This window comes from Parasteatoda tepidariorum, chromosome 5 (genome assembly GCF_043381705.1).
Source record: "Parasteatoda tepidariorum isolate YZ-2023 chromosome 5, CAS_Ptep_4.0, whole genome shotgun sequence".
NCBI classification, from domain to species: Eukaryota; Metazoa; Arthropoda; class Arachnida; order Araneae; family Theridiidae; genus Parasteatoda; species Parasteatoda tepidariorum.
Window position 1 is genome coordinate 55913658 of NC_092208.1, and position 16816 is coordinate 55930473.

General features: G+C 25.6%; 1 protein-coding gene across 2 annotated transcripts; it reads left to right on the top strand.

Annotated features, from left to right (window-relative positions):
- Positions 1-6392: 6392 nt before the first annotated feature.
- LOC107455828 (peptidyl-prolyl cis-trans isomerase-like 1 Cypl) lies at positions 6393-14946 on the top strand. Of its 2 annotated transcripts, none has more exons than XM_016073542.3 (5): positions 6393-6838; positions 6945-6995; positions 10672-10826; positions 14481-14549; positions 14659-14946. In XM_016073542.3, the coding sequence occupies exons 1-5, from the start codon at positions 6711-6713 to the stop codon at positions 14886-14888; spliced, it is 633 nt and encodes a 210-aa protein (XP_015929028.1). In that variant the 5' UTR covers positions 6393-6710; the 3' UTR covers positions 14889-14946. The 2 variants fall into 2 exon arrangements, with proteins under 2 accessions (XP_015929028.1, XP_042900323.1); XM_043044389.2 differs by having other exon boundaries at positions 6502-6636.
- The last annotated feature ends 1870 nt before the right edge of the window (positions 14947-16816 follow it).

Below are 16816 nucleotides of genomic sequence, written 5' to 3' on the forward strand. Positions count from 1 at the left end.
ATCAATTTGGCTTATTTTTTGTAAATAACTAGGGGACAAAGCCTCCTAGTCATTTTATGAAAATAAATTTTTACTTGGCAATATCGAGAAGGAGGGCATATTTCTAGCATTTATTCAACAAAAAAATAATAATAATAATAATAATAAAAAAAAACAGTGAAAAACGTGGAGAAATCCTTGTTGAAAACATTTTCATTTTCCCAAACTTACTTTAAATAAAGTGTAGTTTGAACTTTTGATATATAATGTGAAGAATATTTTTCTTTTAATTTATAGAATATTAAATGAAGAAAAGTTTGTTGAGTTGTACATTTTGATTCTGTAAAATATAAAAAATTAAAAAAACAGTTAAAATAATAATTGTTATATAAATATATAATAAAATATATGATATTAATATATAATATAAATATATAATACATAAATATATAATATGAATATATAAATCTGCAATATATAAATATATGATATATAAATATATAATATATAAATTCATAATATATATGATCTTAAACAAGGTATTCAATAGAAACGATATTTAACTGAATCATTTAATATCGCACGAAGAAGGAAATTTTAGAAATTATACAAAACTGACAACGAATATTTTACGAAACAAAATATAATAAGTAAATAGTAAATGTTGATAAATGCTACAATCTTCGTAAAAATTTAACAAAAACCTAGATCGTTTTGTTTTTAATAATAGTGGATACCATGAAAAGTATTCAATTTTCCGTAAATTCCAGATAATTTTTAAGATGGCAAATAAAATTTAGCACAGAGTTATGGTAAATTAACCTTAGTTGCATTCCGTTTCTCAACTAACTAAAAAGAAATTTATGTAGTTCATTCTTCCAATAAATCAAATCAATTGTCATAAATTAAGAGCCTATGAGCTATACAGTATATATGTTGTAATTGATCCTTAAACTTACAATATTTATATTAAGTTTATTTTACAGCATATACAGTGTACCATAAGAAACCATAGAAAAAGAATACTTTTCTATGGTTTCTTATGGTACACTGTATATGCTGTAAAATAAACTTATTTATAATTAGTTTCTTATGGTACACTGTATATGCTGTAAATATTCTTATGGTACACTGTATATGCTGTAAAATAAAATAATAAAAGAAAAGAACCATAGAAAACCATAAGAAAAAGCAATGAAAGAAAGCTTGTTTTTAGGAAACGTTATAAACAATTTTATATTAGTAATTATGCTAGTAATAGATATTAGTACCTGCTTTAAGAACATTAAAGACAAAATTTTCTTGTTATTAAGTATAAGAAATCTAAAATAAGAAAGTATGTATTAAGAGCAGGGTCGGGTTTTTGACATGGCGCGTCGAAAACTGTCGTAAAGTGTCAAAAACTGTCATAAACTGTCAAAAATGTACAAAAAATGTCAAAAACCTGGGGCAAGTTCCTTTTTTGCCATGGGGAACACTTTACTAGACATTAAATCATGCACAGTACTTGCACTAAGTACTACTATAATTATGATTCATATTATGTATGATGGATAAAAAATATAGCCAAAATTATTGAAACTATTAATTGGTTTTTCTAAAAACATGGTACTCTTAGTAATGAATATTTTACGACCCACAATATTTGCTACATTATAACTATTCAGTTTATATTACAGGTAATGACTATGAGATGTCAATTGTTATCAATCTAAGTATCGATTTTAATTCTTTTATGCCACAATTTTGGCAGAATTTTTAAAATTAAGTAAAATTAAAGTGGTTGCCAATAATTGTCTGATCTCTACTTAGAAAAAAAAAATTTCTATTCTCAATATTTATTACATACAGAGTAGCAGAATATGTCTGATCACGTGAACGAGGTTTTGGGGATGAAAACAGGCAGCAATGGAGAAATTTTTTTACTAAAAAAATTCCTACAAAATTTTCCTGTTAAAATATGTGTTGCTTTGTAAACTTTTTCCTTATTAAAAAGCATTATATGTCAATTTGTGTAATTATTACTTTGAATTTCTTAAGTTTATTAGTGGGTCCTTAAATTTAGTAAAATGCTATAAATTATTGCTGTTTCGATGTATTTTGATTTCCATTATTTTATAACATGTATGCTCGATTATTTAAGAATTGTGTAAAATGAAATGATTTTTTTTCTTATAAACTTTATTTTTCAAAAATATTCAGAAAATATTTATTTGAAAATATTTTATACCTAGGAAATATTAGACTCTGAGAATTTTTTGCACTCCTACTTATATATACATAAATATTTCCAATAAATCATGACTACAATGTATTCTCGGATTAGTGAACTAATTATAATTTACAAAAAATATAAATATTTTTTAAAATGAGTTAATAATTTTTCTAGCAATCAATTCAAGAGTTTAATTAAATTACAATCAATATTTAGTACAGTTATTAGAATAAATTTTCTAATTTCTTATTATTTTATTATGCTTTAATAGTTTTAATCCGTCAACATTCTCGTACATGCAGCTCTGCATTAATCGGAAGAACAGCTTCGAATTTCGATCTCATTCACGCAAAACTGAAAAATGAACTTAGTTTTACAATTATTGATTACTGTTTTACATAGATGTATTGAGATGCTTATAGTTATGAAGATAAGACAGAAAACGAATTCTAACTAAATATAAACTAATGATTGATAATAAGCAAATATGAATGTCTTATATACCCTTTTACATGTTAGGATAATTTTTCTTGTAAAATATATCATTCAAGATTTTCAATTTACTGATTACAGTTATTTTTTAGTTATGGAACAAAATAATTTGTCTTAAATAACAGGAATAATTTAAAGCAACCTGGAAATTAAGGTAAAATTACCATACTTGTATGGTAAAGACATTTCTAGTAAATTTACTTTTGTAGTAGTATTTAAACCATTTACTTGGTGATCTTAACATTCATTATGATAACGGTTTGACAGAAATTCTGGTTTTCGAAATTATAGTTTTTATTATCATACATTTCTTAAAAAACACAAAACTGGAAGACAAATTTAAGAAAGTAAATGGGTTTTATGCCTTGCTCTAAAGCTAAAGTATCGCGAAAGTACCTAAATGTTCTTCAGAACTGTCATCCATTTCATTTTTTATTTGTTGATTTTAACCTTTTGAAGTCTATGCCTTTTACCAAATGGAATGGTAATAATCTGTTTACACTTCTATCTATTATTTAAAATGGTGGTTTATTTAAATGGTGTAAAGGATATATATATGGTGTATATATATATATTATTGTATCTTACACCTTTTTATTTGGTTTACAGCTAATTTATAAACAAGCAAAGGTACAATAAAAAGACTGAGTTTTTCTTACATTACTTACAATCTTTGAACAACAATTTCACACACAAAGAAAAGTTCAATAGCGATTAAGTATGAGAAGTACAATGAAAAAGTAGTTAATAGAAAGTGCGAAAATAACTGATAAAAACAATCAAAGTTGTGCTACTTAAAGTAACTAATTATGACCCACCTATTTCATATAACTCTACATCATCAGTCCGATAAAATGGCGACAATAAAATATAAAATATTTGTGTTTTTAATAAAGTACTATAGTATCTAATGATATTAAAAAAGAAGAAAAATATTTAGACTAGACACCGTAATGTGAAGTTATGGAATTTAATTCTGCTAGCAAAATTATTACGTAACAAAAGTTATTTAGTTGAAAATTAGAATTAATTGCTATTTGCATTCTGACATTAAATTGCTGTCTGACATTAAAAAACATTAATTTATGAGGTAACTAACAGTTCACGTATTTTTTGAATGACTTCAATTTAACGGGAAAAAAACCATGCGCGTTATAATTCATAATTAAGAAACATGGATTTTGAAATGGAATAAAATACAAAAATATTTTATATAAAGAACAATAAAAGTGTTGAAAACTCACGTTTAAGTTCAGTATTCGTAAATCTTATTAAATTTTACTGCCTGCAAATTATCGTTATTCGATAAGTTATTAAACAAAACCTTATTTGGAACTAATTACAATTAATCATCACTGTTCATTTAGTTGGAAAGAAATGAGTAGTTACAAATCGTTTGGCTTTATGAAATCATATAGATTTTAAATATTACTTTTGAGCAAACGATTTTTCATGTTCTACTACTGTCAAATAACAATTTTAGTAAGTAGCTGTATATATAGTGGATGATATACATCGGCATTTTTACTACAAAAACTATAATTCAAAATATATTTTATTCAAAATATATTTAATATTGTTATTATTTGAACAAAAAGAAAAACCAACTTTAATTTTAATGAGCAAAATTAAAAAAAAAAATTAATTCCAGATATTTTTTACAAAATTAATAATTTGTTTTGCATAATAAATTATTTTTTTTGAAACTTCAGGAAATTGTAAAAACCATTAAAATAAATGTGCCTTTCTGATACAATTTTCTAATGTGGAAAAAAAGGGCTTTTAAATATGTTTTAAAATAAAAATAAACTTTTTCATATTAGGACTCATTAATAGTGCATCTAAGCTCGAAGCAAATATAGCTACGAGAATTTTTTTTTTATAATGCTAAAACAAATTAAAAAACCAGTTTTTTTCCGGATATATTTCGTCAACCAACACTTTTTGAAACATGTAGCCAAGGAAATTTTTATATTTTGTATAAGCAATTGAAGCGTTTCATACATTTTGTCGATAATTCGAATGCTATAATTTGTAGTCGAGCTATAATAAATAATAAAATCAATATTCACATTAAAGCTTGAGTAATAAGAGAACCTTGCTGCAAAACCAATAATATAAATAAATTTAATAATATAAATAGACCTATAAATAACCAATATAAATAACCAATTATATAAATGAAATTATGAAGTAAAAATTTTTAATAATTATGCACGTCATTGTTATTTCCATAACATAGTTAATAGTGGTTATAGATAAATAAGTTATTGGTAATAGGATTGCCAATGATTAATAATTTATTTTAAAAAAAAATTTGCTACAAAAAATTTATATGGGAGAAAATTTTTAGATCTTTTATGTAGGGAATAGGCTACTGCACTTTGAATGTTTATAACTAATAAAGAAAACAAAATTCAATCACTTCTTTGTTTTATCTGTTTAATCATTGGTTTTTCGACATCATATCCGATTTAGGGCAATATTTAAAACTGTTATAGTTTAATATGTAGAAAATTGAGTGAAATTATAAATAGATTTTTCTAAAGAAGAATTAATATCAGGATCATTTAAAAAAATATGTTTGTATGATTTTGTAAATTACGTATTTTTTTAAAATGTAAAATCATGGTATTAAACTATACATTATTAAAAATTGCGTTTTAAGTAACATTTTCATGAAATCGAAAATGGTTAAGATAATCAATAGAAAATATTCATTTCCTATTGAGTAGCAAATACTAAAGCATGTAAATATTAGTGACGTAAACATAAGGAATAAAATAGGAAGATATGCGGTGTGATGTGTAAGCATTGTTCTTAAATCTTAATACAAGAACTTTAAGAGCCCTCATTAAGAAAAAAATAAATAAATAAAAAATCTAAAAAGTATACACATTAGGAATGACAAATTATTATTTAAAGGAGCAAGAAACAACATTGAAATCTAACAAATCTCGAATCGCTGGTAAGGACATAAGTTATGACAGTTCTTTTTTTTTATTTTTAAATTTAATTATTGAAATAACTTTTTTGTTAGGTCAAAATTATGGTTGTATTGTTTTTATTAAAAAAAAATTATGAATCTCATTAAATTTTTTTAAATATATAACTTGCTTATCAAGAGGAACTGCTTTTTTAAATAAAAATAAAATAAAAACATTTTAAAATTATTCCTCATTTTTCTCAAATTGTAAACATAAAGCTTGGTTATACACGCATAATTTAAAAAAAAAAAAAANAAAAAAAAAAAAAGAGAGAGAAAGAGAAAAAAGAAAAAAAAAAGAAATGCAATATATAAAAGTAGATTTAAAACTTTGAAAGTTTTAATCTGTATTTTAGAGAGTTTCATGTACAAACGTAAGTATCTACGTGGTTAGTATGTGGTTGTAGTAGAAATAAAGGGGAAAAAAAATCTTGAAGTGAGAAAAATTTTAAGCTATGCAACTTGAATGTAAACAAGAATATTAAATTAACAATTTTATAAATTTTCTTAATTTAAAGAGTTGATAGGAATACACAATGGTTATTTTCGCAGGAATTTCTAGGCATAAATTAGTTTTTGGTTACATTTATTTATTTATTTTAAGATTTTTACGCTTTTCGATTAATAATAAACTTTACTTTTGATAGAAAAAAATAGATGACGCTACTAGTTACAATATATATTACACTTTCTTTTCTAGACAATTAATTCTTAAAAAACTTAATAAAAAATCCTACGCCCTCTAAATAAGAGCTTTTAAATTAGAAAAAGCAAATAAACAGCTTATTTTGTTATGGAAGATAAACCCGTTATGACGCAAAACCATTTTATTTGTTTTCGGACTTTATTTTACCGATTTCACAGTAAAGTAAACAAATAAAAATGAACTACTACTGTATCTGTACGTGTCATTTTATGAAAGGAAGAAAGGAAAATGTTATAACAAGGACATGTGCATTATAATGCATTGATTGAGGAATCTGATTAATATTTATTTGTTTCTTTTTTTTGTAATTTTCCCCCTCTTGTAATTTCATAATGAAAGCATTAATTAAATGTTTCACTGTGACTGCAATCATTTGCTTTTCATTGATTTGTTTACTTTTACTTCGATCATTGACGGGACTAGATTTGAATATTATAAAGTTGTTAAGCGACAGTAAATTGTAATTAAAATTATCACATATCAGATTACTATAACTATTTATTACCTATTATATAGCGATTTCTTATTTAGAGTATTAACGTACTTTTTTTCTCTTCTTTCTCTAGACCTTCGCCGAAAATGTCGGAAGAACCTCCTATTGTTGTTTTTGAAACTACGTAAGAATATTATGAATATTTAAAACAAACTATATTTTGGTTTAGATTTGTGATTTCAATATTGAGCCTTGTGAAAAGTGCCACTCTAATTTTTTTTTATAACCTTTAAATATAACTTTCATCTCATATCAATCAGAGATATTTATCTTAAAATAATTGAAAAAACACTTTAAATTATAAAATTTTATGTCAGAAATTAGAGAAAAGAAAACGATTATTAATTATATTATTACAGTATATAAAATTGAAATCAGGTAAGATTTATCATGTTTATTTGACACATGCTTTTATTGCTGAATCAAAATTATTCAATCAACTTCAAAAGTTTGCTTATGCATTTGTTCTCCTCAAATCCATAGTACTGATGCATACAAAAAATAGTTGTATCAATTACACTTGAATGTTTTGATTGCATTTATTCTTTTCCTTGAATGCAGGGGTCTGTTCAGACATTTTGTGAAAGTTCCTGTTTTTGTAAAATTGTCTAAAAACTATTCATAATTTGTGAATATAAAAAAAGGGTTAAGTCACATTTTTTCAACCAGGGCCCTGCTTTTGTAGAAATAGGGACCTGTTATTGCAAAAGTAGCTAAAAATTTCAAGAAGTTTTTAAATAGATACCAGATTCTGCTCAACAATTGCTCCTACTAAATTAGAGATGCAATGTACAAATATTTGGTATTTAGCCTAGACTGCTCAACACAGAATATTCATTTTGGACGAATAATGGAAGCAAAATCACTCACAATTTTAACAATTTCAATTGACATATTTTAAATAACACAACTTAGTAATCTATCACTTTAAATGTGTTATGCATTAAGTAAACTTAAACAATTCTTAAATTTATAATTTTTATTTACATAATATTCTATTAATTAACTTAATGAATAAATATAAATTGATTAATTATTTATTTGAAAAAAATAAATAATGATTTAATATTAATAAGAATGTGCACGAGATGTTTGTAAAAGTAGAAATATTTTACTGCATTTCGAATTTAAACATAGGGAAACTTAGTTTGTCTGGTACCATCTTTCTCCCCCCCCCCCACCAGGAGGGTTTATTTGATTAACAAACCAATAATGATGATAAACAAATTTGTGAAGGTTCCAATTTTATGAAAAGGTATTTTGTGAAGGGTCCCTTACCGGACCCAAATTTCTTCTAAACAGACCCCTGGAATTATAAAACATATCCTTTAATATATTGTCAATTTGAAAAAACAAAGGAAAAAAAAAATTGCAAAACAAATCACAATATTAATAGACATTTTGTTCAATTAGGTAAATCAAAAACAAAAAAGAAATATTTAAAATTATGGGGCCTGTAATTAACAAATAAAACTGGGGATAATTAGAAGAAAAAAACGCACTTTACGTTAGAATTCTGTTTTAATTATTTTTCATGAATTTGAGGACCATTTAAGGATTCGTTCCACTGTTTCAGTTTTGAAATGATAGCAGGGTTTTTTAAAACTCAACTGATTTGAAATATTTTTTTCGATTGATTTTGTTTTTTATATAGCTTATTAGTGAAATGTAGTCTTTAAATATTTTTTGTTCTAGTAAACATCAATTGTGTACTGATAGTCTAAATGATGGTAATCAATATATAATTGCCTGTAAAATTTTATGAATGTAGCCAGTCTCCTTAGACAAATGCTTAGATTATTTAAATAAACAAATTTGAAAGATCTGTATCTTTCAAATTTGTTGAAGAAATTTGAATTCCTTTATTTAGACATTGTATATTTACTGCAATCAAAGATTTCGAAATTATAATATTTATTTTATGCAAAATTGTGCTGACTATATTGGCATTACAGTTATATAACTTTATTATGCCACAAGTTAAATGATGTAAGTTACTTGCAAATGTTAGGTGAAACAATGAGCTAAAAGCATACAATATGCTTTCTAGTTTGTTGAAATGCATATTATCAATAAATAAATAAATAAAAAAATTTTCCTTTCAAATTTTGTGTTATTTAAAAGAGGACAGTCATGTAACTTTTTCCATAAATTGTAACTGTTGGAATTTTACACATCAATTCTAAAACAATATAGTTTCTTAAAGCTGACTCCCAAAATATCTTAACAATTATGATATTATTGCCTTGTTATAACATATGTTATGCATTAGTTCTGATATACTCTTATATGCTCCGAAGTAATATGTCACAATACAGAATTTATTTTTCTCTGAAAATTTATTTACATGTAATAGTCATTTTTGCAGGTCAATAAGCTCATAATTTACTAGTTATTACCTCATACTCAATTTTTTTAAGTTTCTCAGTTAAAACTCTGTTTAATATTATTATTTTTTAAATTCTGAAATCACATAAATAATTGCATAAAATTTTTTTGACAAAAATTATTATTTTTTGAATTTCTGTTCGAAAAGTTAACTAGTTCTTACTTTTCTCCATAAAAATTTTTTTCTTTGCTTATAAAAATTTTTTATTTGAGAAATGGTATAATTTTTGAACAGAATTCATTGATTACAAATGACAACCTTTAAAAATAGCATAGCAAAGGGAAAATAAAAATATAAACTTTTAAATTACTTTGGGAAAGCAAAAAATTTTCATTTTCGAAAACAATGCAGATATTTTTTTTACTTTCATGATTAACCATGTATATAGTATACATTATATACCTATATATATAAAACAAATCTAATGTAATAAATTTCTGTCATAAAGCAATTAGTCATCAAAGATAGGGGAAATTTTATATATGACCATGTGTGGCAGAATAATTGCCGGCTCTTGGCAACTTTCGAGCAACGGCCTGTGAGAAAATAAAAAAATATCTCATAGAAGAGGACTCATTGGAAGAGCATAATTCCTAGGTACTTTAGCCAAACCTATATGTAATTTAAGAAAAATAAAAATTTATGAACTTCAATATGAAAATTGTTGTTGGCACAATGGAAGTTAATTAATTGGAAATATGTTTAATACAAAATTTTATGAAAATTTTGAACTTATTTGCATATAAATACTAATTTGGTAGTCATTAAAACTTGAAAATATTTATTAATAATTTTTTTTTTTTTTTAAAGTTTTGAATATTTATTTTAAAATTTTAAATTTGTGCTGCATATAATGAAAGCATTTTAGTTTCATGTTGTTGTAAAGCATTATTTAAGTTTTTTAACAGATGTTTTTTGCTTGTTTTTTTTCTCCAAATTTTAGTAAGGAACAGAATGAATGTTTAACCCATTGCACTACGCTAAAATTCTGATCAAGCCATGTCTAGATTTTGCACCCGAATGTTCACGAAAGGAGCCCAAGACAAGAGAGACAGAAGATACGAGGTTAGGAAACAAGATATAAAATACCTATTCATATGCAGTCCTTTCAGACGTTCATGTCTAGCCCGACACTAAGACCACATGTACAGCTCATGATGTTCACGTTTGGCCCGAAATGTCGACTACGAGCCAGACTCGTGATATTCACTTTTGACATGAAATTAAACAACAATCCTGACTTGTGATATTCAAGTTTGGCCTAAAATTTTCTTCAGGAGTCAGACTCGTGATAATAGTGCAAGGGTTAATGTAGTTTTCATCACTTATTTAATCGTTTATATCAAATTTTTAATGTGATTTTTGTTAATTGCATAATTTTGTCACTTATATAATGTTATTTAATTTTTAGAATGGGTGTTATTGAGTTTGAACTTTACTGGAAACATGCACCAAAAACATGTAGGAATTTTGCAGATTTAGCTAAAGTGGGCTACTATAATAATGTGATTTTTCATCGAATAATAACTGATTTTATGATTCAAGGTGGTGATCCTACTGGCACAGGTATAAATTATTTTTAAACACTTTACTTGCTTTTACCCATTTTAAAATTTTATTGTTCATATTTTACTTCTGTTAAATATAAATTATAAAATGATAGTCTATACACCTGATACATATTCTTCTGGGTTGAGGTCTTTGTCAAGGGCTCTAATACCAACTGACCGAAAAGAACTCTATTTAGTTTTTAAATGCAATTTCTTATTATAATATTTTCTTCTGGCTTAAAATATTTATTTGTATATTTTGATTTTTAGAAGTGTATGCAAAATTTAATCCTATTAATTGCAAGGACAACTTTTAGGTGTTAGCATAAAATGATAACCATCACTTTTGTTACTATTTATAAATTTTTTCCCTTTTAAATCATTGCAAATAGAAATTATGGGATTTTTTTTATTTGGTTATTTTATATTACATGGTAAATAAGTATGGTTTTTTAAACATCTTGTTCGTGCAAAAAATATGGCCAACACGTTGTGAGTAGATTTACTCTTTAGTAGCTGTTATTGAGGAAACAGCATGTTACGTACTAGCTGGCTAGAAACTTCTCTATGTTTGAAATGGGTAAAAAATTAATAAATTATTATTTTATGTCTAGATTAATTAACTGAAACTAAGAGGTTCACAGATTGTATTATCCTAAAACTTACGTGATTTTAATGTCACTGAATAATTTTGAACACAGCACTGAATAAGCTAACTTTTAGAGAGGATAATGAAGTCAAGCTTGAAATATAATTGATATTAGATTACTTATTTTAAAGGCCTTTCTGATGATTATTGTAGCTATTGAAAATTTTAATGTTAGCATTAGCAATTATATCAATGTGTTTTTTTTNTTTTTTTTTTTTTTTTTTTTTTTTTTTTTTTTTTTTTTGCAGAAATTTTTGTATCAATGTAATAAAGTCATGAGATTTTTCAAACTGAATTGTCAGAATACACTTTATTTATTAAATTTAATTTTTTCCAAAATTAGTTGAAGTCAAATTTGCCATTTGTCAGTTAACAATTATTTAAGACAAGATTTTTGTGCTCCTGATTTGTTGTGAAAAAAAAATCAAAATATTGCCACACTCACTTATCACAAGCCCTAATTTAACGAGAACCCAAATTAAACAAAAACAAATTGTCAATACTTGATTGGTGCAATGTTAGGTTTAATGGAGCATATCTCATTTTTGACGAACAAAGTCCGATTTTAGTGAGCACTATTTTTGTAATTCACAAAATTTCTGCGTATTTCCACCTCTCTAGCTCACTAAATCTTTTCTTGAAAAAATTCGCATAGCATTCTGATGACAACTGTAAGTTTGTGATGAGATATTAATCCAGCAAACGATCGCAATGCTTGAATACACTCTCTAGCGGGTAGTATATTTTCAGGCTTTTATATATTAAGTTTTCATTAACTTTGGAGATTTTGTGATCCCATACTGTTACAGATGTGTGTATTACAGTAAAATATATTTTTTGTCTTCAATTCATTACAAATTAAAGGGAAGTCAACATTACTTACTTTATTCAAATTAATAAATGTGATTTCAGAAAGCGCAGAACTGTAATAGTTATAGAATATTATTCTTCTGTATAGAATAGTATATATTTCTGAATCCTTAAAATTCGGACAACAACAAAGAATCATCCAAATTACTTGAAATAGTATCATTTGTGTTGATTATTAATAAATTTCTATGGTTTTCTTGGTAAGTATTTTTTAATTTTGAATGAATAATTTCAACTAGAATTCAGCTATTCTGTTTTTAAGTTACATATTAAAATTCATATTGAGATCTTACAATTATAAAATTTTGTTGTGTGGTATGCCATCTTAAACAGGGTTGCCACTCCACAGGGAGAACAGGAAAAACCTGGAAAATACAGGGAATTTAAAAATCACCTAAAATAACAGGGAAAAAGCAGGGAATTTTGATTTTTCGTTACAAACTGGAAAAATACAGGGAATTTTGTTTCTTATTTTTCTTTAAAAAATGGTGACCACTCAAAGTGGTCACTATGGGATATTTAACCATGATATTTCAGCTATACTAAACTATTTTATTTACTATAGCATTATTTAAGTATATTCAGCTGTTTTTCCAGCAATTAAAACTAATAAATATAATTAACCCAATATAGCTCACACAAGAGCACAGTAATTGTTGTTTCCTCTTAATATATTGTGTATAATATGTACAGGGAAAACACAAGGAATTTTTTTTCCAGATTTGAGTGGCAACCCTGTAAAAGTAATGAAGGGTTAATCAATGTAAATATTATTTGAGAATAAATATATTACTACTAAGAACATTTCATTTGGAATTCTCTGGATTTATAAAGCAAGTAAGTGTTATGATTTTTATAATAAAAAATTTACTTGTAAGTAATTTTTTTTCTAATTTGATTATAGTTTTCTACAGAATGGTTTTTTACGTCTGATTAAGAACTTTAACGATAAAAAACGGAAACAATATGAATTTTTTTTATTTCAATGTGAGGAATTTGTAGAATCGTTTTTTTTTTTATCATAAAAATTCTTTATTTAAAGTTTTTTAGTTTATAATTTTTTGATAATTGTTGTCAAAGAACTTTTTTTGCAATATTAAATGGTATAACATTATGTGTTTCTATATACTTTTTGTATATTTTACTGTTTGAAGTAATATGGTTCAGAAAAGTATAGAATGTGAAGTTTAAATAGACGTTTCATATTGGATTATTAAATTTAGTAGAACGATTTCTCAGGCATCTCTAATAAGAAGAGTTTTTATAAATATTTTCCGATACATTTTGGACGTTCCTTCCCTATAAAAAAAAAAAAAAGAGATTCAATTTTGATTTCACTTGCATAAGAAAGAAGATCAAGCATTTTTCTTTTTTCAATTTAATAAGCCACAATAAAGAAGGAAGGTTAACATGCTACACTGAAGAAATCTCCAATGCAACTGATGATAGTGTTGTTCTACTAGCAGTCATTCGTCTCAAAAAACAATGCCCCTTATAGGTCATTGCATTTGCAAATTTTTGAAACTTGAAATCTGTGGCATATTTTAATTTAATTGTTTGGGTATTTTATGCAAAACCCTCTAGGCCAAGGAGATCTACTTCTTTACTCTGCTCTCCAGTAGCATTATACTTCCTTAAGAGTTAAGTCGTGATGGTTCAGTGGTTAAAGACACAGAGCTGTCATTGCGAGGGACTGGGGTTTCATTCTCAGTGGCAGCTTGAAGCCCATCTGTCTGCTTCAGATGGATGGGCACCAGCTTATCTGGGAAGTAAAGGTGGTCTGTGCTTAATGCTCACTATATTATCTCATTCCCTCAAAATTGTGGAACTTTAACTTCCAGCAACCCCTGGCTCACAGTGGGTTGTTTTGGGTTTACTTCACATTTACCTCCTTTAAAGTACTTATTTTCATAGTACTGAATTGAATTTTTTCAAAATAACAGTTAAAATTTAGATTGTTTCTTAAAACTATCAAAGATTTTGAAATGACCTTACGTATTTTTAAAATTCTTTTTGGCATTCTTTGCTTGAGAAATCTGCATGCATGTTTTCTTAATGTGAACTAGAAAAATATTTTTCATTTTAAATCAACATGAATGTTTTGCTTAAATGCTTCATTCCTGAAACTTAGTTGTTATTTTTATGATTTAGGTCGAGGCGGAAGCTCTATTTATGGCAGGAATTTTGAAGATGAGATACATCCAGAATTAAAGCATTCAGGTGAGATGTAAATTAGAAAAATGTATATATTCAATAGAAAATATATATATATATATATTTTCTATTGTTATGAATTAATTTATAACCAGTTAAAAAATTTTTATTATAGGTGCTGGTATACTTTCTATGGCTAATTCAGGCCCTGATACAAATGGAAGTCAGTTTTTTATAACCTTAGCACCAACTCAGTGGCTTGATGGGAAACATACTATTTTTGGAAGAGTTAATAGTGGGATGCACGTGGTGCAGAGGATATCTAAAGTACAAACTGATAGTAATGACAGACCTGTTGATGAAGTTAAAATAGTTAAAGCCTACATAAAACATTTTACAAACTAATTTGATTAACAAATTTATGTACATATCTTTCTTTTATAATAAAATGTCTGTGGATGAATTTAATTCTATTTTTTGATGAAACTAGATTTAGTGATATCTTTAATAAAACATTAATTAGTCTAGCTGAAAAACCTGGATGTCTGACTACAATGTTTAAAATGGTAGTGAAATTACGATTAAAATAAGCGTAAATTTGCTACTTGATAATCAGGTCTTGTGTATTTGTTCAGTCATAATCATTGTAGATAAAATTTAATGAATCAATAATTAAGTCCAAATTTTATTAATCATTTTAAATATTCAAGAAAAATCACCCATTAAAACGAGGGAAGTTATTATGTATGTATGTGTGTGTTAATTATTGTAACACAATTGCTAATAAATGTTTTTTTATTGTATACTTTCTTAAGCATATGCTATGTTAAGCATTTTTTCTTTAGAAGCGAACACTATTTTTAAATATTAAAAAAGTGCATTTTTTTAATTTTGTCGATTTTTTAAACTTTGGGCTTTAAATTTTTTTGGTAAATGAATTTTGAAAATCAGCTTTATTTATGTTTTTTTTTCACATATTGTTTTAAACTATCAATAGCTGATGCAGCAAAAATTTTCTTAAATGTTTGCTGCATTAGTTAAAAATTCATTTTTTTTGTTTTTTTGTTTTGTTATGAAGGTTTATATATGTGTTATTTTTAATTGAAGTGATTGAATAGTCGAAGTTCATTTTCTCTACTTTGTTTATCTGCAAAAATTATTGTAAATTAAATGAATATCAAATAAATTTATTTAAGTATTATAAGTTCAAAACATATTTATTAATAAAACAATTTTTATCCAAAACATGTTATAAAATAGGTTATGCTTAAAAATCATGAACAGTCTAGTTTGTTTTTGAGTTTCTAATTAAACGAAGAAAAAACTTTTTAGAGTATAAAACTTTTTTTCTTGGTAATATGAATGATTCAACAGCTGATAAATCCAAAAGTGAAAGAGGAACGGCATATTACTTAACATGCACATTGAGATTACTAAATTATGCATTATATATATGCAAAATTATTCCCAATTAATTTTAACATTTACTGTTTTATACAATATTTTAAATAAGTAAGCTTTTGGATTTGGTAGTTTTTCAAAATGTATCCTAATCATATAAACTGATTTTATAACTAAATGGTGACTGAAACAACTTAATTTTGAAATTTAACGATTATTAACTTTTCTTGAAAATATGCAGAGTATGTAACAAAGTGATTTGTAATTTTTTTATTGATGGTAAGGTGCTAATATATCAATTCTAAAAGAATGTCCTTATTTTAAAGATCAAAGGCGAAAGAAAATATTTTATTGCAGTATTATTTACTATATAACTATTAAAATATATGACCAGCACTATTTACTGTATATTACACAGTGTGTTGCATTATTCAGTTGTTAACTAAAAGGTTTTTTTCTTCTAATTTCTACCCTTGCTAGTTTGAAAAAGAGGATAAATAAAGAAACAAACTAAACAAAATCCACACAAAATTTAAAAGAAAAAAAAAACAAAAGCTTATAATTTAAATTTGAGATAGAACTATTTTTGACAAGATGTTATCAAGATATTTAATGAAATATGCACATTTCTAAGTAAACTAACTTTTCTTCTCGTGTTGTTACCTAAGAAAATCAGGTGATATTAAACATTCTTACAAATGTGCAGAAGTGTGAGAAGCTTGATCCCACAGTCGAAACTAGACTGAAAATCAAGCTTACTTAAAATATACATATTCAACAGAGTTTAAATTAACAATATATATTAACTGTGACTATTGTATCCGTAAATATATATGAGTAACAGCCAGATATGCAAATCTGTAGTGCTAGCTTTCATTGTAGAGCTATTAGGAGCAGATTTAATTATTTGCAATAATGTTTATTGAGCCGTG